Here is a 27,088-nt window from a genome sequence, read left to right on the forward strand (position 1 = left end):
TGTATCAGAAATAGTGTGGCCAGCAGGAGCAGGGAGGTGATCGTGCCCCTGTACTCGGCACTGTTGAAGCCGCACCTCGAATCCTGTGTTCAGTTTTGGGCCCCTCACTACAAGAAGGACATGGAGGTGCTGGAGCGTGTCCAGAGAAGGACAATGAAACTGGTGAAGGGTTTGGACCACAAGTCTTATGAGGAGCGGCTGAGGGAACTGGGACTGTTTAGCCTGGAGAAGAGGAGGCTGAGGGGAGGCCTCATCACGCTCTACAATTACCTGGAAGGAGGTTGTAGCGAGGTGGGTGTTGGTCTCTTCTCCCAAGTAACCAGCGATAGGATGAGAGGAAATGGCCTCAAGTTGCGCCAAGGGAGGTTTAGATTGGACATTAGGAAAAATTTCTTTACTGAAAGAGTGGTCAAACATTGGAACAGGCTGCCCAGGGAAGTGGTTGAGTCACCATCCCTGGAAGTATTTAAAAGACGTGCAGATGAGGCACTTAGGGACATGGTTTAATGGGCATGGTGGTGTTGTGTTGACGGTTGGACTCGATGATCTTAGAGGTCTTTTCCAACCTTAATGATTCTATGATTCTATATAAACTGACAAAATCCCAAGGAATTTGGGGCAAAAAAAAAAATACAGACATGCTTTTAGGGAGAGGGCAGCAGGAGTTACAGATACTGAAAGGACTTTAACTGAACTGATGCACATAATCAAAACTTCAACACTAAGATATAATCAAAAATAGCAAGTATAGAGAGGACTCAGATAAGCCTTAGGCCAAGTACATGCTCCATTTAGCCAGGTAGGCATATTTTGCTCTTATTCCCAGGAGTAATTGCAAAAGAACAGGCTCTTTCTAGAAATAAAGAGCCATTCATCATATGTGTTGTAACTGGAGCATATAGTCTTCTCTAAATCCTTTATTGTCAGGTTTTCTGGGTGTGAGAAAAGCATGGGACTCCTTAACGCCAAGCTCAGAAAAACCACAAAACAAAACTGTCTTAGCTGGCCAGATGTAGGCAAAATCTAGTAAAGCGCATCTGACTTTGTCTTTTGGTGATCCTTAGACAGCCATGGAAAAGGCATAAAGCATTATCTCCCTCTGTAACTTCAACTCCAAAAGTGTTAGAACTCTATAGGAAAGCAGAGTATACTTGCAGTTGAAAGCAAAGGAGACAAAATTTTGGAAAAGCCCATTCATTAAAATGACATCTAGAGCAAATTTCCCACTCCTGATTCAATATTCTAAAGTGAATGAGAATGTCTGACATCATGTTCAAGACTCATATGTGACTCGCATATCTGACAAAACAATTGCAGTATCTTCCCAGAAAAGAAGAAAAACCCTTTCATTACTTTGCTTGGGGATGGAAACAATCATGTTTTCAGTTACTATTTGCTTATAGTGAGCCCTTAACCTGCGCTTCCCATAAACAAACTTCTCCTAAAGCTCTGAATTCCAATACGTCAATGTGTATTTTCTTTTTCCTCTGGAGGAAAGAAGACTCCTGGTTTTGGGTACCGTTTCTGTCTTAGGAGGGAAACATGCACCAGTAACAATCTGGACAGAGAACTGCGATACCCTGAGGAATATTCCATGCAAATGACCCTTAGGCTAGTAGTTACCTTCATCCTCAGATGGTTAATTTGGCATGCAGCAACACATAGTTATGCAAGACTGCATGTACCAAGATGTATGTGTCCATCCAAACAAGGATTCTCTTTAGAATGAGGAATGATGCAGCAGGATGTAAGCCCCAAATAATTTTAATATCAGGTCTGCCCTTATGCACTTTAGAGGATGGTAACCTTAACTAGGATTTTAGAGAGATTCAGCAAGAAAACAGAGGATCAAAAGGTCCACACTGAGATCCTTGGCATCCTCTTTCTTCAAGGTTCCTTACACCCACCAAAATGAGGCACCAGCTACCACAACAACACGGGTAAACACCATTGGAGTCACTGACAGCAGAAAAGAAAGGTCCCTGAAAAGATTATTCCTGTCCTGCAATGAAAGGTAGATACTGACAGTAAGATGGCCTTAGCAGTGTGACAGTAGGCATCCTGATGACTGAGAAATGAATATCAAACCCTTTTCAGAGAGTCACTGACTATCCTGTATTTGACTTCGCAAATGTAAGTATGGCTTTCTTTAGGTTCAGAATGAGCCTTCTCCCTTTCTTCTACTTTTAACACTACAAAGCGGCATCTGAAACCCTTTTGTCTTTTGAAATGGATGAAATCCAGTCTGGCAGCTGGATGTCAACAGGAAGTTCGCTACCGATTAAGCATTTTCCTAGTGAAAGACCTTGAAAAGAGATGGGGTAGATAAATTGAGAGACAGACAAGTTATGAAACTGAACAATACAATCTGTTAACAATCACCAAAATCCAAGAATCTATAGCAATGTTCTGTCACCTGTTGCCAAAATATCAAGAGGTATAAGGTAACGGCAAGGACAGCAGAGAGAAGAGTTCACAGCTTTCATCCACAATTTCCACACTTCAAAGATGCTGCTGGGCTAAAAACTTACATTTGCTATAACCTTGTCTTCTGCTGCTCATAGAAGGAATATTGCGACTTCTAGGCATAGCTTCCCTATTTAGGAATAAAATGGTCAGTGCCATTTGTACCTACAATGCAGATGTCACCTTCTAAGCTTCTCAGTCTCTTCTTCCATTTCATGAATGCCATCTGCTTATTTCTAATGGTTTTTCTTAAGCTCTATCCAGAGCATTTCCTTCTTGCTGCTATTTAAATCCTTCACCTTTGTCCAGATAATTTCCTTTACTACTTCCTTTTACTCTTCCATTTCAGACAGAATTAATTAGCAAAAGAATTACTGCTCTGAGATTAATTTTTGTAAAAAGTGTTCATTTGTTAGTCTCTTATTTATCAAAGCAATGCTATCAAAGCATTTATAAGAATCTGATACTTCTTCTCGGTTCAGATATTAGAAAACTGATCACTATTGTTATCAAAATCAAAATCGCAAACAGAGTTGTACTTGGTGATTATTTATCTTCAAATGCATTTTCCAAGCTAAAGAAATTAAGGAGTATCTTACAGTTTCCCATATAATCATATTTATCCCAGTAGTAACACTACAAAAATGCTGAAATTTCCCAATTAAATATTTTCACTGAACTGCTTTCTTGGCTTCCTGAGAAACTGAAGTTGTATCTTCTATTTGGACCGGGCATGGACAAGTCCATTACATGCACAGCATACAGTGAATCTCAAGATGAGGCAACAAGGAAAGAAAAAAACAAGTGATCTTCTTCCCATTGTTGTCACACATTAAAACATTTGAATATGCCAGTTAGCTACAAATCAAGAAGTGTTATGTAATTTTTTCCCTGACAAGTGTTACTAATTCTGAATACAACTGCATAAAATCTCTACCATATGGCTATATATACTAAGAATAAACAACAAATTTCTTAGAAGGTTAAAACATTTAAGTCATTTAGTGCCCTATTGTTCATAGAGATAATAGCATGAGTCTTAATTCTGTACTTGATTCTTTACAGTATTTATTTCATTCTAGTAGTAATAGTCTATGTTGATCTGCTTGAGGTCGAATATAGGGTGAAACATAGGTTCTTTAACTAAATAAAAAGTCAGAGTAAAAAGCTTGCTTATGATGCTAAGCCATGTATCTCTCAGGAAAGTCAGAAGCATTTTAGTCAGCAAAGATAAAATATCTCAAACACGAAACAAAAATGACAAAAAGACATGTGAGGATGATTAATAATGGAACCATGTAAACGTTGCTGAACTTTTCAACAGAAAAGATAATTATTTTTTAAGGCAGCATATGTTCAACCAATGATGAAGTTCCTAGTAATTAATGAAAGATCTCTAACCAGTTTTAGGCAGCTGTCCCTTTTGCCTTTAAAATTTCCATTTTTTAAAGTCTACGTATACTTGCACCAATTTTCAGAACAATTATTTTACTACTGTGATTTCTAAAGGATTATAAAGAACACAGAAATCACCCTATACAGACAGTAACAAAGATGTGGTAAGCTGGACTGTCTAAAAAGAATGAATTGTTTTCCATTTCCTACATTCCAAAATTAAAATCTCTCTTTAAGCATTTCGGGAATTGAGTGATCTCAGCTATTCTCCCAGTCTTTGTCAAAAGAGCACTATCACAAAAGCATCCTGAAATTCATCTTCAGAAATCCATTGTACACTATGATAGTATTTAAGTCGCTCTTAACTTTCATAATAAATTGATTTGAGTACTTTCAAAGTTAATTAATTCAGAGAGTAAGTTCAGACTAATGTGTTTGCTGGATTTGTTTATCAAATGTGCAGTCAGGAAATCAATTTTAAAAAGAAAAGTGGGTGTATAATATTTTGGGGGGAATTCAGAGATTAGACTTAGTCTGATCATATTTGCCAACCTGAAAATGTTAGGTTGCTACTATATTTGCCATTTCTTGTTTGTTTATTACAATTAGAGAATGACAGCGTAAGAATTTGTTCATAATAACACCATTTTGCAAACTTACAGTATCCCCTGGTGACCCTTTTGCTCCTGGTTGACCCGGTGGTCCAATTTCACCCTATATTTTTTACATAGAGAAGAGCTTTGTGATTAATGTATGTATAGTTAACAAATTTGTCAAATATTCATGAATTATGCATATTTATTTGATTATGATTATTTCTCAAAGTATTATGACATTAACTTTGGTACTTTTAAATTATTCATTCCTTCTGAAATAGTAGAAATAAAACCTAATGAGAGATTTCAAACATGCCACAAAGAATTTGAAGCATGTCTCCATTCATTTGCAGCATGATTTGATGTCCTAAATCCCCACTATGAAAACTCTCAGCACAGACTGAACCCTTACTTTTGAATGGGTACATATATGCACAGGTTTTAACTGTGTTTTGAACTATTAATAATACCTTTTGTCCTTTTGCTCCTTGATTTCCAGGGATTCCAGGAATTCCCTGAGGGGGAAAAAGAAAACCTTTTAAATATATGGAATAGTTTCTCCAGAAAATAATATATAACACCCCCTGCTCCATGTCCTCATAAATTTAACATTTGCCATATGATTGGGGTTCAAAATATGGTCAGGAAATAGAAAATTAAAAAAACACATAGGAGAAAAGAGCTTCAGCTGGAAACATGCAAACTATTTTATCTGGGGATACAATGAAACACTAATGTTCAGTCGCTCCCCAGTGCTTTCCTGCCAGGAGTCCATGTCTGCCACTGGGCAAGCTCAGATGCTCCCGGTTACCTACCAAGGGCTGCAATGCTTTACTGAAAACCTTGACTGACAAGGGGAAAGAAACCACTTTTCATTATCCATAAGATTTCTCACATGAGATAGAGCATATCTTCTTCCAGCAAAAGGTCTGGTCAATAGGACCATGAGAATGAAAAATCCTATTTTCCTATCTAAAACACAGTGATTGTAACAGAACCCAAGAAACAGCTGTAATTATATTTGATGTATGCTAGCTTCCACCTCCATAAATACTTGAAGATCTCTCTCATTTCCTTAGCATCATTGCTTATTTAGCGCTACAGTATATCTCACAGTTTTCTTATAGTGATCACTTAATTGAATATAATTCAGTTTTAAAACAAAATTCCATATATGCTTAAAACTGTAGTCTACATTCAGGTAATCTATTTCATCAAAAAATAGATTTTTTTTTAAACTATTCAGATTTATTGGATAGACACTGTTCTTACTTGTACCATCATTAATCTGCAGCAAGAATTTGGCTTACGGACTTTACATTTTAATCTAATATTGAAATTAATATGCTGCAGTGAAAACAAGAGGACTGTTGGAGACACCACCAAAACAAATGCATTCTGTGGGAAAAAAAAAAAACATGAATGTAACAACCAGGAATAACCTGATAGTTTCCATATGGCTTACATCTGTGCAAAACTGGCTTGGAAAAGATAGCTCCATTGTTTTGCAGTTTACACCCAGCTTCTAGTTAATAATGACCCCATCAGGCAGAAACAGTTCATTGGTCAATGGCATATGAGTTAACTATGACATCCTGAGCATTTTACAGGTCATCAAAATTCCAATGTGCCTATCATTAAAAGAAGAGATCAAAGATATAATAAAAAGAACTGGAAAACAACGCCTCGTTCTAAGACTTCTGTTCACATTGTGTAACATAAGTCTTCTTGCTAAACTTTTGTCCAAAACCATCTTAGATCTTTTGCACAAAAAAAGAGATGGGAAATAGGGCATATTTATCACTACATTTAGGAACTTCTAGAGCCGTCCATGAGTTCCCAGTATAATTATTTAAGAGCTAATTTCTGTAGCTGTAAAATGTAAAACTAAACTATAAATATCTGTACCTGGAATATAAAACAGAATTTCATATATGCTGAAAAAACCTCTCACTAGGGCAGCAACCTTCTCATAGTGCAAGGACGTACCAAAGCTTTCCATGGTTACATTTCTACGCTGTTTGCAGGGCTGACCAAAGACAGTTCCACATACTTATCCAACACAGCAAATGATTTACCATTATATAAGCATGCCTAAAAGAAGAAACACAACGTCCCGCTGAGCTGTGTTGAACTTTCTTGGCTAAAAGAAATTGCTGACACAAGACTTTTAACTTTACCTTTATATCAATGGCGAAGAAGGATAAAACTCAAACAAGAACAATTGTAAAACTAAGTCGTATTTCCTTTTTTTTTTTCTCCTTTTTTTTCTTCTGATTGACTGCACTACTGAAGTACACGGAACTTAGGCTCTTATTTCAGTGGGAGCTGGTCCAGACCCTTAAAATTCTCTTACGGCTCATTGACATTCACTCAGCTAAGAATGAATCTATCACTTATGCTAATGTGAGTGATCCCAGAGTACGTGGAGTGGAGATTTTCGGTTATTCTCCACATGTCAGTTGGCACAAAAGAAGGAGAATGAAGTGGCTAATTTGGTCATAAAGAATGAGTTTTTCCCATGAGAGTTACTTTTCTGTATAGCTTCCATGGTTCAGCAGTTACAAAGACTAATTTCTGTAGGATCAGCTCCAGGATGCCTAAAAAATTAAATTTGGTTTCCTTCTCATTAATTATTCCCAATCTATTACTTCCTTTTACATGGATAATCTCTGATTATGCCAATTAGAATTATTTGCACTTTCCCAAAAGACAAGGTTAAAAAGTAATTTAGATATCCTGAGTTTCTTCCCTAACTTCTAGGTCAAAAGCCAAACCAAGCTTTGGAAATGTGTCTTGTTCCTAAACAGAGACTTCACATGCAGTACAAATGCTCAGAATCTGAGCATTTTTTTGTCCGCCATAAGTAATAAGGCACTTTTAATAGGAATTTATGTTTAATAGGGTGACACAACACTAACTAAACTATCAAAGAAACCTTACTCTAATTATCAAAAAATGTATTCTTACTTCAAAGCATGAGGCAAAGCAACTAGTTTTACTCCATTTGTAAGATAAAAATGTAATTTTTATGAAGAGTATATTGTAACTAAATTTATCACAAATGCCTGTGTTTAATCAAAACTTAATATGAAACAGATTCATCATGCAATTTTTCTGCCACTAAGGGAAACACAATGTTTGGAACTACTACAAATGGGAAAACTGCCACCCACTGAGAGTAACAGAATCAATGCAATGGAATAATTCATGATTCACTGGCCTACGGAAAAAAATTGCCTTTGGGGATGTCCTTTGCAAAGCTATCAAGCAACATTTTGTTCATATGAAATAAGAAAAAGGGATTGTGATTCTAGATTTTCTTTTCTTTGTCTTTCCAGAAAACTTATTTTAAATGGTTTATATTTATCATATGTGCAGTTATAATATCAATAAAACATAGCATTAAATTTCTAGTCAGAATAGCTAAAACTCAAAGCATCTACTGTGCTTTAGTGATTTCTGTCCTTACATGAGTTGGACCATCTTACACTTCTGAATCAGTTAATTTGTTCCCCTTCTTCTTTTACATCAAATTTCATGTAAGGTTTATTCAGTGTTTCTTCATATTTAAAAATCAAGTTTATTGCAAGTCTTACCACTGCCTCAGCTCTTTCAGCATCATCAATCTGACTTTCTCAATTACCTTCATCTCATTCAAATGCCTTCCTCCTTTCTCTGAAATTTTCCCTTAAATGGGAAGTCTTCCCACCCCTTAAAAGCCTGTAATATTATTCATTATTTTAGCCTTAATCAGCAAGTGCTATAATCACATGAAATTTAAAGCCAGCAAGATAGCCTAGTAAACCTAATTCCTTGGTTTAAAAACATGTCTATTCTAAAGATTCTCAACTGCAGTTTTATCACACACTGCTGAGTTTGTGCCTAAAAACTAATGTGATCATGCGTCAGCCTGGCAGCTAACCAAGATTTTTTATTTGTTGAGACACTGCTGTCTTTACCCTTTATTCAGCCTTCTTTGCCTGTTTAATCATTTATCTTCCACCCCGTGTTACCTATGTGTACCTAGAAGCCTGTCAGCTTCCTAAGCTCTTGTTACAGACCTGGGGAAGCTTTGCAGGATACCCCCAGGACCTAAAGTGACACTTGAATGCCATGTAGGTAACTGAAATCGTCTCTGGTGTCACTGAAGGGGCTGTGGGATAGCTGATCTACCCTTTGAAAAAGATGTCAGTCTGCTCCAAGAACTGTGTCGCACATGACAGATGTTGCAGTTGCCTTCATACATCTCAAATGGCTCTCGGTGCCAATGCCTAAGCAACCAAATCCCACACACCTTGATGTCTCATTCTCTGGAGCAAAAATTATCTCTTTTTTTTCCTTTTCTTTGCTTGTTTATATATGCCTGGTGTGACAGGTCTCTATAGGCTCAGATAGCAAAAACTTCTGACAAAGTCTTCACATTGGCTAGGAATCACAAGACATATATAAGTGTAAATGAGGATATCCAAAGGTAAAAGGAGCTATGGGTATGCTCCACCTGCAAGAAATAGCAATGCTTAGCCATGGGTCTCACAGCTTCATCACAGAAGGAAGTTCATCTAGGTATGCAACTAAATCCCCTGATGCAGTCTTCCTCAGCTGCAGCCCCCAAAGTTGGGACTATGGAACACCCAAAAGCATGAATTTGTTTCTACTGTGATGATGAGCTTCAATGATTACACTTAATCAATTCTGTATAAATATTCTATTTTATCCAGTTTTAGCAATTTAAATAAATCTTCCATTCTTTGATAATACCTGGCAGATGTAATGGATTTAACTGTAAAAGGAACATGGTTTCACAATCCCTGGAAAATCTTTCTTGTAGCTTTCGTTAATCATGAAGCGTCTATTTTTGTTTTGGATTATATTAAACAGCTGGATTTTTTTCCATGCAGCCCCACAAAAAATCCATTAAATAAATTGCCTGAGGCCTTGTATACAGATCAACTAGGTGTAAGCATTTTTAGTTAAGCCACAAGCTGCATTTCTTAAAATATTTTTCCCACTTTTTCTAGCTAGTATTATGGATTATTTGTATCTCCCTCATGATTAACTAGATGCTTGCGAACAGTAAAAGAAGCCATGCATAAAAACTTTTTCCAGAACAAAACAAAACAAAACAAAAACTGGTTTAGTCCTAAAATGAATAATTATTAGCCTATTCTATTCTTTATTTTCTGCTCCTGTCTTTAATACTCCCCATCTCTTCAGTGCCTGGTAGGACTTCATTCTTCAGTACTGGCTGATAGCCCTAGTGTGGAAAGTAGGAGTTTCTAGACTACAGATAATATATCCATTATCATAAAATTCTATCTCTGGAAGATGCAAAATTACAGAATATTTCCAAAAGCGTCTCTGGTATGAGCAAACAGTTTTGCAGCCAATTCCCCAAGAAGATGGAGAGAACATTAGTATAATTATCTTATTATTATCTTATTTTCTTAGGGTAGGTATACAAAACCGTACTCTTTCAACATACTGCTTTAAACAGGCTCCTCACTGAATACAGTACATCTGGACTTATTTTGTAATGTGTCAAACATTTGATAAATACTGTCTAGGACAAATCACTATGGAACAGTTTTTCAAACTATCCATTCTTCCTTCAACATCAAGACAAAAATACCTGAAATAGTATCATTTTTCTCTATTAAAAATGATCATGATTTTTAAAGTTATGATAAAACAATATTTCCTGTTTAAACAGTGAGACCTTCTGAAAAAATGAAAAAGAGGTAAAATGTAAGGTAAGCATAGACCCTTTATTTCAGAGGTTATTATTTAGGGGAAAAAAATCTACCAGCTTCTCTACTACTATTGTTGCATATTGGTAAATATTATGGTTTATTTTATGGCTTAACATAGTATCTGCTTTCTTTTTTTTTTTTTTAATGAGGATGGTCAGTGAGGTTATTTTGCTGTGACTCTACCTTGTTTAAATTATACTCATTTTTAAAAATGGATCCACTGAGTAACATTTAGCAACTTTTGTTAAAAGATGGTCACATCCTAGGCTGTTGCCCACTTACACAACAAAAATTCAAACTGTATCCCTAATAATGATTCGTAATTCAGACAGTGACACAAGCCTCACAAAAGATTCCCAGCTAGGCACTGAGAAACTGTAATCAGAGTTTCAGCCTTAAAAAGTCCATAGGCTTTTTAAGAAGATTGCCAGAATGGTGCTAATTTTGACCCTACTCTTTCTTCAACTATTAATAAGGGTCAGCTGAAGGATAAGGTTTAAAACAGATAAAAGTCATGACTACTGATAAAAAGATGTTTTTTTCTAGTGTATATGAGTTCTCTGAATTATGCTTCAATCAAATGGCTCCTTCCACTCTGAAAAATCTGCAATTCTGATGCTGGGAAGACACTAAATGACATTACATGAATTACAGCAATAGAACAAGATTCACAAAAGATATCTGTCTACTCAGATGTTCCCATGATCCCTTTAAACACCTGAAAAATATGACTGTTTATGCATTAGTGATCCTTACTTGAAAAAGCATACTTGATGATACATGAGAGATTTACTGGAGGTACATAAAAAAGTACAAGTCAAGCCATAATTTGGATAAATGTACAACAGTCAAGATACTTTTTAAAAGATTACAGCAGATCTTTGCTAATCCTAATAGAATGAAAGACACAAACCCAATTTGGATAACGGATGAAACTTTCTACTGGGGAAAGTAGCAAAATATATGTAAAAGAAATTCAATGAAGCTGCATCTGCTACTACTGAGTAGTTGGAACTGATGACAAAGAAAAATGGGCTAAATACAAAGAAGCATTCCCACAGACATAATGAGCATCCACCAGACTAGCACAGCAGCATTAAATCAAATGCAGGAAAGTAAAACGCATTACCAAGATCTTTGCAGTTATAGTTTGCAAACACTTTTTTTCGGAAATCAATTATTAAAAATAAAACACACATATATTAAATGTGGAACACAGTGACCCCTGTTGCATTGCCACAACACAGACTTTGGAAAACTGTAATTTGAAAGCTGGCAATACTAATAGAAAATGAAAACTGTGTATATCCTGTAACAGGTTGAAATTGGTGTCACTGTTTCTTGTAAATACCCTTCAAAATATTGTGAGTATCAGACTTGTCAAATCTTTGTGGACCCAAAGGTGGCCAGACAAAACCCGAGGCCCCAGCCCTGCAGGTGACACCGTGATGCCCTCACTCTGCCTGCCATGCCAGGCACCAGCCTTACAGACTGTGCAAACCAACACCTAATCTGTCTAAAAAGTTTACACTGACTTCTAACAGCTGACAAACTGACCCATGTTTGACATTTACATGTAAACACACTGATATTCAAGCAGTTACATGCCTTCAAAATGTTTTAAAATTTCCCCACTACTTAAATTATGGAGAAAAGCTTATGATGGATCACACAATTTGAGCACCTTGCACACATAAGAGAGGGCAGGCTGAGGATGGTAGACCCTCCTCGAAGGGCACTGACTGCTGCTCTGCTCCTTGCACCCAACACGCCCGGCTGTCTGACACTACAAGAATCACAGTTCCGTTCACACAGGTCACACTGATGCAGAAGAACGCAATTTTCAGCCATCCCCCTTTCCTATAGTAAGGAGTCACTCAGTTAAATTAGCAGTGAGTAGGTTTAATAACAAATCATGCATTTTTTCCATATGGTGCATACTGTGAAGTTTGTCACAGGATGTAGCAAATGAAAACAGTAAAACTGTGTTCCAAAAAGGACTGTAAAATTACTAGAAAATTGGTCCATTGCTGGCTATTAAGTAGGACGGGCAGCCAGCATGCATTTTTGGCTAAGGAAGTCCCAAAAGCTCTGACAGACAGAATCTGGCAGTAAATAACAGGCGAAAAAAAATCGTTTTCTACATACTCCTATCCATTGTTAGAGAAAAAGTTCTGTGGTAATTCCTTTAGTCTGAGTCTGCTTGGCAGTTCTTACCTGTTTAAGAAATAGTTAAGAAACCTTGGTGCAGAGACTGGGATCAAACCCTTCCAGAGCACAAACACGGAAAATCACACCTTGACTCATGTAGCAATCACTAAGACTACATTTAATTACTAAAACTAATTACTAAAGCAAAAATTAATTTGCACAATAAGAGTCAAAGGTTGTTTCTTAAATGGTTTAATATTTTTGTAGTACATTTCTTTATTCTCGGTCTTAGTGGATCTAACAACCTTGATTTTGCTGGTCCTGTACTGATTTATTTCATATTGGTCCAATATGAGTAAAATGTGTCAAAATCCTAAAGTCAATTTTTTTTAAGCTTGACCTAAGAAAAAGGATCCCATAAGCACTGCATTCCTTGTGCTTCATTACCCCAGAGTACTATTCGATTTGCGATACATAATCTTTTTAGAACAATGGCTAAGCACAAATATACAATATTTTAAAATTATCTATCTGAAAAAAAAAAAACAAATGCTGGTCATAACACACATAATAATGAAGACTTCCAATACAACAACATGTGGTACTAATGAAAAAATACGTATTTTTATAATGGGCGTTTTTTTCAGTTTGGGAAGGAGAGGTCTTATACCATCACGATATTTTAATCTTAGCAGAAACATTAATTAAAACTTACAAATGGATTTACATTCACTCTGATTAAAGATTGTTTAGTTTTTTGTTTCATTATGGATAGGAAGCCAGCCTGTATTCAGACAAGACTTTCCATAGCTTCAATTCACTGTCATTTTAATATGTAACGATTACAAAAATGAAAACACTAACTGCAACAAATTTCCCCAAATTTGCTAGCACTGTATCTACTTGAGTGCCTGAGACTTGAGTATCAACTTCTCAATTCACACTTAAAGCTCTTTGTTGCCAGGGAATGTTTTAATTGCTTCCTGAATAAAGGTGAACCAACTGATCTCAGTTACAAAACTATCTGTATCACCTTCTTTATAGCAAGAATATTGAGTATAAGCAATACTAACATGGTTTCTCTGATGAAAGGATTTTTAAGGCTCACAAACACTGCAGATCTCCCTTATTTAACTTTACTGTATCTTTTCCTATTTCTACACTACAAAGTATGTGACAATCTATCTTGAACAGCTGGCACAGAATCATAGAATTGTTTCAGTTGGAAAAGCCCTTTAAGATCATCAAGTCCAACCGTTAACCTAGCACTGCCAAGTCCACCACTAAACCATGTCCCTAAGCACCACATCTACACGTCTTTTAAATACTTCCAGGGATAGTGACTCAACCACTTCCCTGGGCAGCCTGTTCCAAGGCCTGACAACCCTTCGGTGAAGAAATTTTCCCTAATATCCAATCTGAACCTCCCCTGGCACAACTTGAGACCATTTCCAGCTTGGTGTCATCTGCAAACTTACTGAGGGAGCACTCGATCCCCTTGTCCAGATCATTGATAAAGATATTTACTTATATATAAAGATATACTGAAGCATATAAAGATATATATAAATATATAAAGATATATATAAAGATATACTAAAGTATAAAGATATACTGAGCTCTAACTGAGCATGACCCTAACTGAGTACACTGCACAAGAATAATGCAATGCTATTGAAGGACACATGAAAGAAGCATAACAAGAAACTAGTTGCTCCTGACAGCCCAGCTACCACTTGAACACAAAAATAACAAAGAAGCCCTGCTTTAAGTTGTTTGCTTGTTTTTCTCTTCCACATTTTCTGGAAGGGTTCAATTCAACTAACTTTACTTAATCTAAAAATCTGAACTGTCTAAGCCAGTTAAAAGAAACAGGCAACTTCAGAAGAAAATGACCCCTTCTATTCGAGACAAGTATTTCATGATGGGATGAATAATCCCATGCAGATATTAGTTTCATATCAGAGAAGAACCATAACACAAAAATGGACTAAATATGTCTACTTGACTATATGAGGTGAAATGAAAACCGTTCTGGATAATTATCAGAGACTGTAGATTCGATGCCCAGATGCAGCACTTGGAGCCCTGAAGGAGTTACAGCTAGATTGCTTCATATCACCACCCTGATCACAGTTCTCAAGGAGGCTGTAACTCAGACCTTCTGAGGACTTAGGTACAGCAAATCTTTTCTCTGGCTTGTCCCATATGTTGAAGAAGAACGATGACTAGCAAGAAAACTGGCTACCCTGCTACCACCCTGTTGAAGTTGGATCAGAAGAAGGAAAGTCAAACATCCTTTTGGCAATCCTCTTTCTATTTGTGGTTAAGTACAGAGAAGCACAGAATAGAACAGCAATGTGTAAATAAAATCAACTGAAATAATAAATATTTATGGCTGCTACATTCTAACTGAGTGTCTTCTTCATTCACAGCCTACTGCCTATGTTTGGTTTCTAAGTATAGCAGTCAGCTGGGGGAAGTTTCTGTTTGGTCTCCAGAGTCACTGGAAGCTCCAGCAGATATTTATCTAAGCTGTAAATCAAAATGCTAACTCCTAGTGTTCATAGCATATTAGGAAAGGAAGATAGAAATATTTAGGGGATGTGTTAAAGGCATTCAGGCATCTCTTCTTTTGATTACTCTCTAGCATGAACATTAACAGAGACAAAATTCATACCAACAAGAGGGCGCTTTCCCTAGAAACCTGAAACACCATGTCCCTGTGCTCTATGGAGCAACATTTGAATACATATAGGAATTTGTCCTTGAGCCATACTACTAAGATTCAAATCACAGTTTATATTACTGTTATGTCAAATTGCAATGATACAAACCAGAGACAGTTGATAATGTGTGTGCCTAAAAATGAAATATGAAATTGCACACACAAACAGAAATTGTATTGTGAAGCATTAGCTCCTATAGCATTGCCCACGACTACATGGAATTACCAACATACAGTTTAAAAAGCTTGGTCTAATTTTGTATTTATACGCCATAAATGGGGGAGAAAAACTCTACACACACTCTGCTTTTATTGACCATAAATTATAATCTTAGAGCTAAAATTTTATTGTCTGACAAATATTTAAAGATTCAAAACATTTCCATTTGGCAACATATGTTAAAACATATCCAGCTTGATTTTCCATAGCTTGCTTCTGAGACCTGACAAAATGAAAGACCACAGTAAGCACAGTGTTTAGTGACTTGCCACTTAGGACAGGGGCATCTTAATTACATATTTATACACAGTCTAACATAGTCTAACATACATGGCACTTTCTGTGTGATTGAACACAGCTGCTGAGCAATAATCTTGAACACAATTGTTGTGAATTACCAATGAAAGCAATGCAAAAATGATGTTCTTATTTATGATCTGGTAATCTAAATTAATATGTTCTATGCCTTGTATTTTTGCATAAAATCTACTTTCTAAATGACCATTTATTGTTGCTAAAATATTTTTAATTCTATTAGTATAGATACCAGAAACTGAGGTATTTTATATCCTAACTCTGTAATATGTATGAGAGCGGAAAATTAGCATAGACAAATACACAAATAATAAAGCTAGCATTGCTGCAAAATATTTAAACACAAAGAGAAAAAAAAAATCTTGCATATTACTTACTTGTAACTCCTCTGCCACAATCCACAAATGGGATGTTTACTCCACTGGTTGTCAAATATTTTCTCCTTTACAAAAGAACTTTTTTTTATTTTTTGCTCTTTCTTCCAAATAAGCTGCAAAAATGTTACTTCAGTGATTTCAAATACTTTGTCATATCATTTTGGTTAAAAGGTCATGCATATATGACTAAATCAGGCCAAAATCATGTGATGATACCGCCACCCAATAGAGACTGTTGGGTACTTTGGCTGTCAGAAGTTCATTCAAATTCGTAAGTATTTCACTATGCATATATTTATTTTTCTGATCCCAGGCATAATGCTTCTGTTGAGGAATATACAAAATCCATTTTGTTAAAGATGTAATTTCCAATGTGTTATCTATATTACTGAAGGATTTGACAGTGTCTTGAACTGTTCCTTGAAAACTGTGGGAGTTAAGAAAACTGTAAGGCAAGAATAATGGAGAGATGTTGCTGTTTCAAGATTAATCAAGCACATGTGAAACATTGTTTACTGGAAGTGTAAACACCAACCTTCCTGGCACTAAAATGGCAGACATCAGCCCAACACACAATATATATCAGTCCAATCATTCTCTTCAAGCATCTCCTACTTCAGAAAAGCCTTTCTTGGATGCATGAAATTAGCACACAAGTTCAGGAATGCCCTATGTATTATTATTGACATCAGGTGGATCCAAAAGAATGCAAATGAGTCCTTTTTTAAATATCACGTCAAAGGAAGTGAATGTTAATCACTATTTTATACCAGTTTTACTATATAACTTTCAAGATTTTTAGTGGTTATTCTCTTCTTAGCAGAATGGGTGAATTAACCCATTATGCCTGGAAAGTATTAGATCAGATCAAATTAGATTAAACACTTAAGCAACACATAATTTAGTACATTTACAGGGAAAGTAAAGAATGATTAAAGAACTTCTAAATTTTCTAACTCAGATCAGCTACCCAGACAGCGCCAAACTGGATTCACGCACACACACATACACACACCACACACACACATACTGAGATTATATAGTTTTAATTCTTTAATCTAAGCCAATTCAGCAACCGATCACATTTTTAACTGAGATTTGGGAGTAAAGAAATTTCTAATAAAGAATACAGGATCAATTTACAGTTGTGTGGATTTGTCCATTCAACTCTTCAAAAATCTCCACTTGATCAAGTCCAGTAATTTTTTAGAATGTCTTTTTTTCAGTCCAAGCAGTAGTATGTTAGCTAACATACTTGAAATGTATCTGTACATCATTTGCTCAAAATAACATAAAACAACTCATCGGAAAGGCTTTTGAATGATAACCAGTTATAGTAAACTGACTTCTTCCCATTTAAAAATACATTAAAAGTCAAATTGTATAGCTATAATGTTCAAATACTGATAAACCATCTCTATAGAAAGGCCCACTACAATATTAATGCTAAGAAAATCTAGTTTCTGGTACTCAGAAAAAAGGTAGTGATGTTTGTAAGCATCATTGTAAGCATTGTGCATATTGCGGTCTCTGCAACTGATGTGAAGGTCTCCAGTCTCCTAAACGCACAAGCATTTAAGTGGGCAAACATTTATATGTATTTTTGAGTAATATTGCCACGAGAGGGGATATCTGATGTGTACTGATTACATCCATACTGCCAAGTTGATTCATTCTTAGTTTCACACCAGATCTCTAGACTCCACCTTAGCCAAGCCGAGAACATGACAGCCGAAGGCTGAAGCTGCAGTACGAAGTGAATATGATCATTCCCTCCGTGGGAAAAACCACAGGTGGAACAATGTGTGTCACAGCTCTTACCCTACAGACAGTGTAAGCTTATGCCAAAGCACCTCATCTGGGAGTTTGTGGTTTTCTGTATAAACAGAACTAGTTCATTGGAATCACTCATGGAATACAAATAAATAAGCACTACCACTGATTTTGTGCTTAGAAGATAGTTACTGCATTCTTTAACAACGCTGCACCTTCGAGGGTTTGCTGCAGGACAATCCTTTCAGAACCACAGCTTTAACAGTTTTTTTTAATTTATACAAGATTAACAAGTTATTAAGAGACGTTTTAACAAACGACAAGCATCTGTTTATTGTAATACAGTTCAGCAAGTCAGTAGGGAGATTTTAAATTGGTACAAAATATTGATCAGACGTATTTCTATCACTATATTTAAAAACCAGCTGCAATGGAGGAGGAATGGCGGTATGTAACTTCTATCAGCACATGAATTAGTAAGAAAAGTGCAAGCATAGCCATAAAAAGGTCACTACAACATACAGGCATAAAACAGATTACTCTGAGTACTGTTTATAACTATTTATAGTACACACCATTCACGTCCATAATAGGCTTACAACTACAGCTCCTTTCACATTTCTTACATCTTTTAAGAAATTGCCTTTGTTAACATTGCATCTATTAAATAGTCTTAAAGAAATGGCAGCAAGGTATGCCACCTTTTCTCCACTTGATTTTCCAAAGTTACCAAATTTGAAATTGTACTAATGGAAAAGATAAAAAAATAATACTTTCCCAAGTCTCTGTAGACAAAATAAAAATAAAAAGATACCATATAATTATAGAAAATTAATATAATTAATGTAATTGCATAGTGTGTGAAGACAGAAATTTAAAAATTAGAAATCACGAGGAACAGACAGAAAGTGAGAATTAGATGGCAGAGAACTGTTAGTTTTACAACTTAGAAAAGCAGGCATTATTTTCCAAATTGCACTAGGTCAGTGGGTCCAAGTTTATTACAGCATTTATTGTGGCTGCAGTCCAGACTGAATTCAATGGGAATCTTTCCACTGACTTCAATACGCTTTGGATCAGCAAGTATGCTGTCATGTCTTATATCATTTTTGTCAACTAGAAATAATAGAGTAGTCTGCCTGAAGTTCCAGAAGTCTTTAGTTACCTGTTTCTTTACAGCACCATTCTCATATTTATCTTCTTAATAGCAATTAACTCTGCTGAAAATGTAGTATGGAATGAATTTAGTTAAAATAACTTGTCAGTCAGAATGAAGAAGATAACCTAGGTTGCAAATAAAGTCTGTTAAAAATATATACACCTAAAGTGGACCTAAATGTTATAATTGACAGGAAAACCTGCATTCAGTCTAAAAAATGTGGTTGAGCTTACAGCAAGCACTGTGTAATTAAAGAATGATTATTGAAAGTATTGTGCTGTCAAAGCTGTCATCTCCCGCTTCCTCAAGTGGGAACAAGACTAACAATATCTGTTATAGAAGCTCCAGCGATCAGAAAGTCATCAGTAAGACTCTGCCCTGTCTAGTCCAACAATTCAGAAATTAGAAGAAGAAATGAAGAAACAATCACTAAAAAACTAATTCAACTAACCAAACCTACTTGTAAAGAAATATTGATGTATGGCATATGACTACCAAAGTCTTACTGCATCAGCTGTTTATGTAGAAAAAAACACCCCACCTGAATACCATTTCACTTTATACATAAATGTATTTACAGGTCAATGTCAGAATTTTCAACAAAGCAGCAAGGTATTCTTTTGAGACCCACAAGACATCATTTGCAGAGCAAATACTAGTTCTTGCTTCCCTTATGACTGTAATACTGACACCTTTGAAAAGCAAGCCATCAGTGTTCAGAGTTCAGCTGCTACTATCGAGGCATCTCAGACTAGTGGAAAAGCAAGAATATTAGATTTGAAGCTAAGAATTTTGATAGACTCACACCAACCGGTTTGCTGAGTCTCCTGATCACTTTTGTCTTAAAGACTGACAGGAAGTAATTTCTTCGATATGTATTACTTATAGAGAGAGCACTATTTTATAGCAGTGCCTGCTTTAAGGGAATATAAAACTTGAATGAGTATTTATTACACTATGAAAGATTTTCACACAACACATGATCTTTTGAGCACTGGAAATACAACAGGATTTTTATGCTTTAATCTACTGAGAGATTAAAAATAGAAATGCAACAATAATCGGACTAGGTGCATTAAAAAATAAACCAAGGAACACTTTCAGAAAGAAAGATCTTTTCCACAAGGCCTATTGCATAGATATACTATAGAGTTTTTAGGTTTGTTTCTAACTGAAGTATTTCATAACTCAGTACATAAATGCAGATATGAAATATAAATATTGAGTAAACAGCATCTTATTAACTAAAACTGGTACAAACCAACATAACATGAACATAAAGTGCATCAAGCAAAAAATATCATTGTGAACACTGAAGAACACATTTGTGCATACATGTGGTGTAATTATTTCATTTCCACTTATCTCAGCCAGTGGTCATCATCTCTTTCAGTCAACACTAACACACTGTGCTGCTCCTTCCATTTGTGAAATAGGAAGATAGGACTGACAAAGTATTCACACATGATGCTGCATTCTCAAATATGGTCGTTATTAGAAATAACTCTGCAAATACAATTGATAAATATGACCACTAAAAGCACAAAATTTGAGCTATTTTATTAAAGTTGAATAGTAGCTTTCCTCCTAAACAGACTAGCATAGCTTTACACTCCACTGTCTATTGCAAAGGTTTTGACTGTGAATTTTAAATTTCCTTCCATTAATAGTTTTCCATTATTCACAGTCCCATCCTACTCCACAGGTAACTGGCTACCTTCCCTCTCATATGGTCTACCTAACTTAACCAAGTTAAATGTACAGAAATCATGCTAAAATTACTTTCTGATTCTGTTGTAGACTTGAAGAAGGACTTGAACACCTTAAAATTTGCACATCTCATCTAACTAAATTAGATAATCTTATAAAAGACGTTCCTCTTTACACACCATTCACTCATTTCACATTTTTCACTCAAATATGGTAGTTGTGGTGTTAATATTTCTCTCCTCAGTGATTCTCATGGGAATGTACACATAGCTAAAGACATAAAAGGGTGCAACTAAAGTGAAAGAAAATTTTGTTGCCGCAGGTAAATATAGGCAAAATATCATTTTTCCAGAATTTCCTCCATTCTCAAAATATTTGCTCATTTTCAGTTTATAAAATGACAGTCAGTGATACAATATGTGTAAAGCTGTACTGAAGAAGAAGAAAGTTCATTAGAATCAGCTACATTTACATTTTAATAAGTAAACATCATTATTTCCTATATTATTATTATGATTGGCTGCCAGGCATTTGTTCTGAGAACAGGATCTCTAAGGAACATTGTCAGTATACAGATAACATAGTTGCTAATAGTTCTGTGTTTTGTGTCTGGTTTTTTCATAGTTTCCTATGCAAAGAAAGACAAGAGAGACAACACTGAACACAAGACTATTTAACAAGCCATCTTGCCTCAAGGTGTTGCACTCTAAGGGTTCCACTAAAGCAAATTTGTTCGTAGGGAAGAGATCTGGAAAACTGTACAATAAGGGAGAGGGGGGAATACTATGTGGCACACAGAAGGAAAAAAAAACACCAAAAAAGTATTTTGTTCTGCATACTGCCATATAACCAAGTCAGGAATTTTCTTTCCTTGGTTCCTGTTTCTATTAATCTCAGCATGGCTATAGGTCCAGTAGAATTACATTAACTTTAGATTTGCTTTCCAAATATACAGGCTACCTGGCTACACCAGTTTCTATGTTTTATTTTAAAGATTTCTGCTTTATGAAGAAAAATACAGAAACTTCTGTTAGAGATTTCTATATCCCTAGTGTATGTTGAACACGTTTCAGAAAGAATTCTGCTACCATACCCTAGCATAAACCACACATTTTTCAGAGAATGCATTCATCTAGATCTGGCATTCCTGATGCAGATCAGTAAGAGATCAACAGACAAACCGGGAGTATAGATATAACAGTGGGAGTCAGGTCAGAAGCTGAAAGCCATGCTGCTATCACTGGCACAATCGAGGCCACATCTGAGATCTTGTGATGTGACCTAAATATTAAGGGCAAACTCTACCATTTTAAATGTTTGCAGCTGTATTTCTGAAAAACATGATTTCTGGAGAGTAAACATGAGCAGTTGCAAATGTTCAGACATATTCCTTGTGGCAGGATAGCATATGCTAGGCCTAGAAGAGTGCTATAAATGTCCTGCCAGCTTCACCCACAAGCACTCACTTCAGAGTTCCCATCTGCATGATTGTAAACACAAGGAGAAGTCTAACACAGCTTCCGCTGAAACCAAACTCAGACAAAACTCTACCTATGTTGAAAAGGACAGCCAGGCTGAAATTAAGCTCAAATAAATCTTGATTTATTCTATCCTTTAGACAGTTGGCCCCTCAAAAACCCATATTTATCAAAACAGCCTGTCATCAGTAAGATAGATGACTAGCCATTAAACTACTCAAGTGACAGCATGACCTATTTTTGTCATCAGTAAAATGAGCTTGATTACTAGGTTTTACTAAATGCTATCTAAATTATTTTGTCCATACTGTCAAACGTTATTCTTACACAGAGTGGGTGAGATTGGGATGGCCTGGCTAACTTAAGTTCCAAATAGTACTATTGAGGGAAAACAACCACATCACTTGGAATTATTTACTTAGCTTTACAACCTACTTTTTCCTGTTCATCAATTTGGGGATTAATGAGAGTAATAATATACCAGAAAGTATGTGTCCAGAAAATAACCACATCTCTCAGAGGCTGGATGCAATGGGAGTTCATTTCAACTGTGCTCTTCATCCTAGACAGTTGCCTCTCAGATGTTGCCTCAAGACGCATTCATTTCGCAGCCATGTTCTTTTTATTTGCTAAAGCAAGAAGGATCATAAGATGGCTATTTTTAAAAGGATCAACTTAACAAATAACGCCATGTCTAACACTAATGTGGCTGAATGGAAGAAATACTGTTTGCATGTATGTGTGGGTGGGGTATCCATGCAACCTGCTGAGCTATCCCAGGGCCACAGTTGCATCTGGCTGGTTAAGGATATGGAGTCACACGGTTTCAACAGTATCATCCAAGGCCTGTCTGGAGCTTAGGCAGCCTATCTGGCTATCACAGGGAGGGCACAGCAGCGTTCAGTCCCCCTCTCCCACATCAGTACCCTGACTACTAGGGTATCCCACCAGAGACGATCACACTGAATTACACAAAAGAGGAGCAGAGAGGAGGCGCTTACATGTTATACATCAAATACACATTGGAGGAACAACAGAAACAACAGAAGTAGTAAGTTGCACAAGACATCCCTCACAGCCCCCACAATCCAGCTCATTTTCCATCAGATGAAAGCTAACTACCTTCTACCTATGCAGGGGAGCCCACGTATCCCATGGCTGAGGATAGCTTTCATTTTGCATAGCCCAAGCACACACTTTTACACAAAGTTGCTGCACAGAAATGCCCTTTGCTCCTTCTCCAGGCTCTAAATAGATGGGAGCACCATGTTTGCACATGCAGTCTGGTGCTACACCAGCAACAGTGGCAGACAAGCAGGTACGACCAGGTGTCTTGCATTTCCTACCGTTACCTTGAGGCAATTTCCTGGTCAGCATGTAGACTTTCCTCTTCAGAAGAACCTCCACTGATTATAAATGAAGCATATAGTGTAATCTGGCTTGCCCTGTTAGGATTGTGTAAATCTTTTGTAGTTGTTTATATATTGGAAGTCTTCCTCTATATTATTTTATGGTGATTTTAAAAGACTTTGTAATGATTTTACTGTTTTAAATCTGCCACTTCATTTCTCTTTAAAGCAAAACTATGGGTCTTAAGTGATGAGTTTACATTGCTGTTTAAAACGTTATATTGTGAAGCATTTATATTAATTTTAAATCAAAATATATTTCTTTAGTAGATGTAGGTCAGGCTTAACCAAAGTTATCAGATCAGAAAGAGGCTGTTAAAAGTATTAGATACTTAGTTTTTCCTAGGTCAGCAATGCCTTCTCCCTCCTATTTTTTAGATTAATTTAAAAAAAAAATCACAATGACTAACCAACATTTTTTTCTAAAAATGGAAAGAGACAAAACAAGGCTAGGGTCACTAACAGAAGTCTTGTTATTATTTCATATATCAACACATTTGTAATGGTGTACTAATAATATACCAAAACCTCTTCATTTGTATTTTATGGTTTTTAATTAACGTTCACTTTCAGCATTTCTTACATCTGAACATACCATAGATTGTAAAAGGTTAATACATCTCACAGGTATTTGGGGCAGAAAAAGAGGAAAAAAGAAAGCCAATTGAGGAATTACTGTGTTCTTCACTTAAGCTATCCAAGTGGGAAGAAAGTCTCTTGGGAATGATTGCCCAGTGTTTTGCAGTCTACTCACAGTGTTTTATGAGGTTTTGGTGAATACATAAAAAAATTAAATGAAAGAACTTGAGAATTTTTCCACCGGGAGTGTTATTTCCATCTCCTAGTTACCAAAACTCTCTACCAGATTTCAATACCATGTAACACATACCACCCCTCGTTACATTCAATACTACAAAAATTTCTGAATATATAAAGCTGTACCACCTTATCTTACAATTCAAAATGTAATTCAGAATGTAACTCATCTGGAAGGCAGCGTTCCATCAAGTGAGCTCCATTTACTGCTCTTGGCCTACAGAAGAATTACTGATGGTTTGAAGACAGCTGGCTCGCTCTCAGCACTCAAAGCTTTCAGCTATTTCTACAGATATCTTGGCTCCTCTGCTTCAGGCAAAGTCTGGTGGCCTTAAGGAGCCGAACAAGGAAACAAGGAGGACAAAGCCTAGCTATCACATACAAAGAGGAGGAAAAATGAGCTGCCCTGAGGAGTTGCCCAAACACCAACAGAGGAACAATGTCTTTGGAAACAAGCAAAACAAAAACGCAGCAGCATGTTCCCCAGCTAAGCAAGACGAAGAGAGATACAGATAACATGGACAGTGTAACAAGATGCAAGGAAGTAAAAGACCAATAAAACTGGACAAAGGAGAGGGGGAGGTAGAGAGTGAAAAAATAAACTTTAAAGTGCAATTAACAAGTATATGAAAGAACATATACCACGTCGCAGAAATGAGAGTTAAAAACATGCAGAATCTTTCCTCGTGTAAGTAACTATCAGTATCTAACCATACCATCCTATCAATAAGAAAAAAGTCAATAATGAGACAATTTTGTAACATATATACAAATTGGTATATAACAGCAACATAATTAAGAATCTTTTCTTGTTTATTTCTTTTACTAAATCCAAATTTAAAGATGAACACCACAAAATAAAAAAGCACTTTTACAAAAACGGACGTATCAACCAATTCAAATTAACATGGATAAAACATGAAGTATGACATCCATTAAGTAAAAAAAACCAAAACCAAACAAATTGGTATATAAGGATATGTCAGTAATTTAATCACTTACGGGCTCTCCCCGATGTCCTTCTAGGCCTGGAGATCCAGGCTGTCCAACTTCTCCCTTTAAAATAAAAAAGACTATTAAATACAATATTCAAAAAAAAGACCTTCCTTTGCATAATAAAAATAATTAGTTCAAATAGTAAATTATTATTTTTAATATAAGTAAAATGTAAAACCAATACAGATGATCAAGGCTTCATCAAACAAACTGGTTCTTAAAACCAGTTTCAAAGACAGTGATAAGTGTTGTCAATCCGATATTCCCTAATGCTGCGTCCAACAGACAGCTGTCAAACAGTTTGCAAAAAGAGATGAGAGACAATTGTCTTTTGAATCAGAACAGCAATTACTGCTTGAAGAAGTGCATAAAACAGTAATAAATTGCTATTGTCTAATTGTTAGTACTACTAATAGTCTGAAAACTATTTCAAAGCACTCTAGAATACAGCAGTACCAGATATGATCAAATCTTTATGTCCTTACTCAAAATATATATGATACCAAAAATATTCTGAAAATTTGAAGAATAATTCCAGAAATAAAAGCACATAAAACAAATGCAAAGATCAATTAATATATATATAAAATAATCTGGTAATAATTAACTTAAAATTACAAAAACTGGACTTGAAGTAACAATGGGTAGCATCTGGGTTTCAAGACATGCTTTTTTATCACGTTCTTTCCCAGAATGAATATTGTAAGAAAACAGGAAAGCTCCAGCAGAAATTTCCTTCAAATACAGCCTGTTTTTTACTGCTCTGAATTTGATTACAGACCCAGAATGAAGCAATGTTTTATAGAAAGCAGATGTTGAAGTCAAGCTGACAAAATGTTTGAATAAAGAATATGGCCGCTGTTAACTATTATATTATAAAATTAATAAAAACTAATGAGTATGTCATATTTTTGTACTACAATAATTAAGAAAATAGTCAAGAAAATGTCTTTCAGTTTAAATGTACACAGGTTCACCCAACTAATACACTGAATTATCTGTATATTGTTTACAAGCATAAAAACAGGAAAAAGTCTAATAACTAATTATGTTTTTCTACTTTCTATAGTACCAGAGAAGGAATTTCTCCACCAACTTAGCAGAGATATCTGTGTGTGTATATATATGTGTGTGTGTATATGTATAAAAAAAATAAGGCAGGATTCATTTCAGATAAATTCATGTAGGTAACTAAGCTCCTATCACAGCCAACAGAAGTCTAGTAGTCAAGACAATTAATGGAGGTTTGATTCAGCTGACCAGCCACCAAGAGCTCAATTTCATTGCCCGCACATAGACATCTGGTCATATTTGAGATACCCAAGGATGTCTTGTCTGGGTTCCTACTCCCACTCCAGAAAGGCACTGGCTTTCCATAGGACTTATGTCATATTTGTCAGCTCCCTTCGGATGCTTTGGACATTAATGCATCTCAAATACACCAGACACTTTTATGTAGGCAACTAAACTGATACCTACAAGTCGTCTTTGAGCTGAATTGCTCTCCAGACTCCACTGATGTTACTGGTTAGACTTCCATTGACTTTGATGGCAACATAAGTAGCTACTATGTCCACAGACACAAACATAGCTGAGTGTTTTAAGAATGCCTGTTAAATTGTCTTTGCCTGCCATATTTGCAAGTGTCAGAGATACATGCTCTTGTAGATATATATTAATCATGACAATTTGTAGGCAGATATCAATGGGATTTGAAGATCAAAATGAAATGAATGTAGGGGTATT

General features: G+C 35.9%; 1 protein-coding gene across 2 annotated transcripts in view; it reads right to left on the bottom strand.

Moving 5' to 3' along the window:
- COL21A1 (collagen type XXI alpha 1 chain) overlaps positions 1-27,088 on the bottom strand; it is a 92,026-nt gene that overhangs the window by 27,058 nt on the left and 37,880 nt on the right. For both annotated transcript variants that reach the window (XM_075145246.1, XM_075145247.1), the window contains 3 exons: positions 25,349-25,402; positions 4,928-4,972; positions 4,522-4,575 (listed from right to left, as the gene is read on the bottom strand). In XM_075145246.1, the coding sequence (XP_075001347.1) occupies positions 4,522-4,575; positions 4,928-4,972; positions 25,349-25,402 (153 nt within the window). The remainder of the gene's footprint in view (positions 1-4,521; positions 4,576-4,927; positions 4,973-25,348; positions 25,403-27,088) is intronic.

This window comes from Calonectris borealis, chromosome 3, assembly GCF_964195595.1.
Source record: "Calonectris borealis chromosome 3, bCalBor7.hap1.2, whole genome shotgun sequence".
In the NCBI taxonomy this organism is placed as follows: Eukaryota; Metazoa; Chordata; class Aves; order Procellariiformes; family Procellariidae; genus Calonectris; species Calonectris borealis.